This window comes from Poecilia reticulata, linkage group LG8 (assembly GCF_000633615.1).
Source record: "Poecilia reticulata strain Guanapo linkage group LG8, Guppy_female_1.0+MT, whole genome shotgun sequence".
In the NCBI taxonomy this organism is placed as follows: domain Eukaryota; kingdom Metazoa; phylum Chordata; class Actinopteri; order Cyprinodontiformes; family Poeciliidae; genus Poecilia; species Poecilia reticulata.
Window position 1 is genome coordinate 27650217 of NC_024338.1, and position 1225 is coordinate 27651441.

At 46.4% G+C, this 1225-nt stretch overlaps 1 protein-coding gene across 1 annotated transcript in view; it reads right to left on the bottom strand.

Annotated features, from left to right (window-relative positions):
- Nucleotides 1-1225, bottom strand: part of eif3d (eukaryotic translation initiation factor 3, subunit D) — a 9860-nt gene that overhangs the window by 2737 nt on the left and 5898 nt on the right. The window contains exons 8-10 of the mRNA XM_008417214.1: nt 1142-1173; nt 282-436; nt 117-202 (exon numbers count right to left, since the gene is read on the bottom strand). Of these exons, the coding sequence (XP_008415436.1) occupies nt 117-202; nt 282-436; nt 1142-1173 (273 nt within the window). The remainder of the gene's footprint in view (nt 1-116; nt 203-281; nt 437-1141; nt 1174-1225) is intronic.

The following is a 1225-nucleotide window of genomic DNA, read 5'->3' on the forward strand; positions in this document are numbered from 1 at the left end:
CAGCGGATCAGAACCGGTCCTGTACCACACAGCGGATCAGAACCGGTCCTGTACCACACAGCGGATCAGAACCGCTCCGGTGCCACACAGCGGATCAGAACCGCTCCGGTCGCTACCTGTACGCCACAGACGCCACCTCGCTCTTGTCCATGTCCTCCTCCACAAACGGGTTTGGGTTGGGGAACTTGTGTCTCTCTCCGCCCTGAACGCAGAGGATGAAACGTGATTGGTCGTCAGCGTGAAGCCGTGAGCCAGGGGGCGGGGCCGGGGGCGGGGCTTACCATGCGTAAACACTGCTGGCTGAAGTTGTGGTTGATGTAGGTGGCCTCCATGGCCAGGTTACGGGGGGAGTTGAAGGAGTTCCCTTCGTCCTGCGGAGGCTCGTTGGCCGTTTCGCTCACGGTCAGCAGATCTGGAGAAAAGAACGAGCAAACAGCTTAACGGGGCTTCCACCTGAACGGTAACCTGGTCAGGTCCATCAGGGTTGTTTAGTTCCTCCAGCTAACGGGTTTTAATGACGGAAGGAGGGAACTTGGAGAAGCTTCATGCCTGTTCAGGAATCCACAGATTCAAACTCAGCATCTTCTCCTGAAGCCGCGGCGCCAACAGCTGCCTCAAAAACTCTAAAGAAACAAGTCTGTAGATTTGTTGCTTTTTTTAAAAGTTGCTTCCCTCTAATGACTCCCTACTCTCAGCCAACGCTTGGCCTCTTTGGCTTTTCCAATAAAAGGCGTCTCAAGAACTCGATTGGACAAAATTAATGACCGTCATTTGAGGTTTTTTCTGCTTAATTGTCGTTAGCATCAGACTTTCATTTATTTATTTAGTTTTCTGTTGTAACTTATTAAGCAGTTAGATATAATAACAGCAGACAGATTTTATCAGCTGGACCGACTTTAGCAACGTCTTCATAACTCCCAGAGCTTCAGCTTACATTTCAAAATAAGAGCATCAACTTAATCACCGTTTTCATAACTAACTGAAACAATTTTTCTAAGATATTAATTAGTAAGTTTGGCTAAATGTTGATCCAAAAATAAATCTGTTTTGGTTCCTGGAAAAATGTGAATCTAAAGACAAAATTATCAAAAAATTATTTTACTAAACTAATTATTTTAGAAACATCACTGCAAAGAATCACCTTCTGAATTGTTCTTAATTTCCTTGGGGTTGCTAAGCGTGTGGGGTGGAGCTAAGCGTTTTAGGAGGGGCTAAGCGTCTGGGG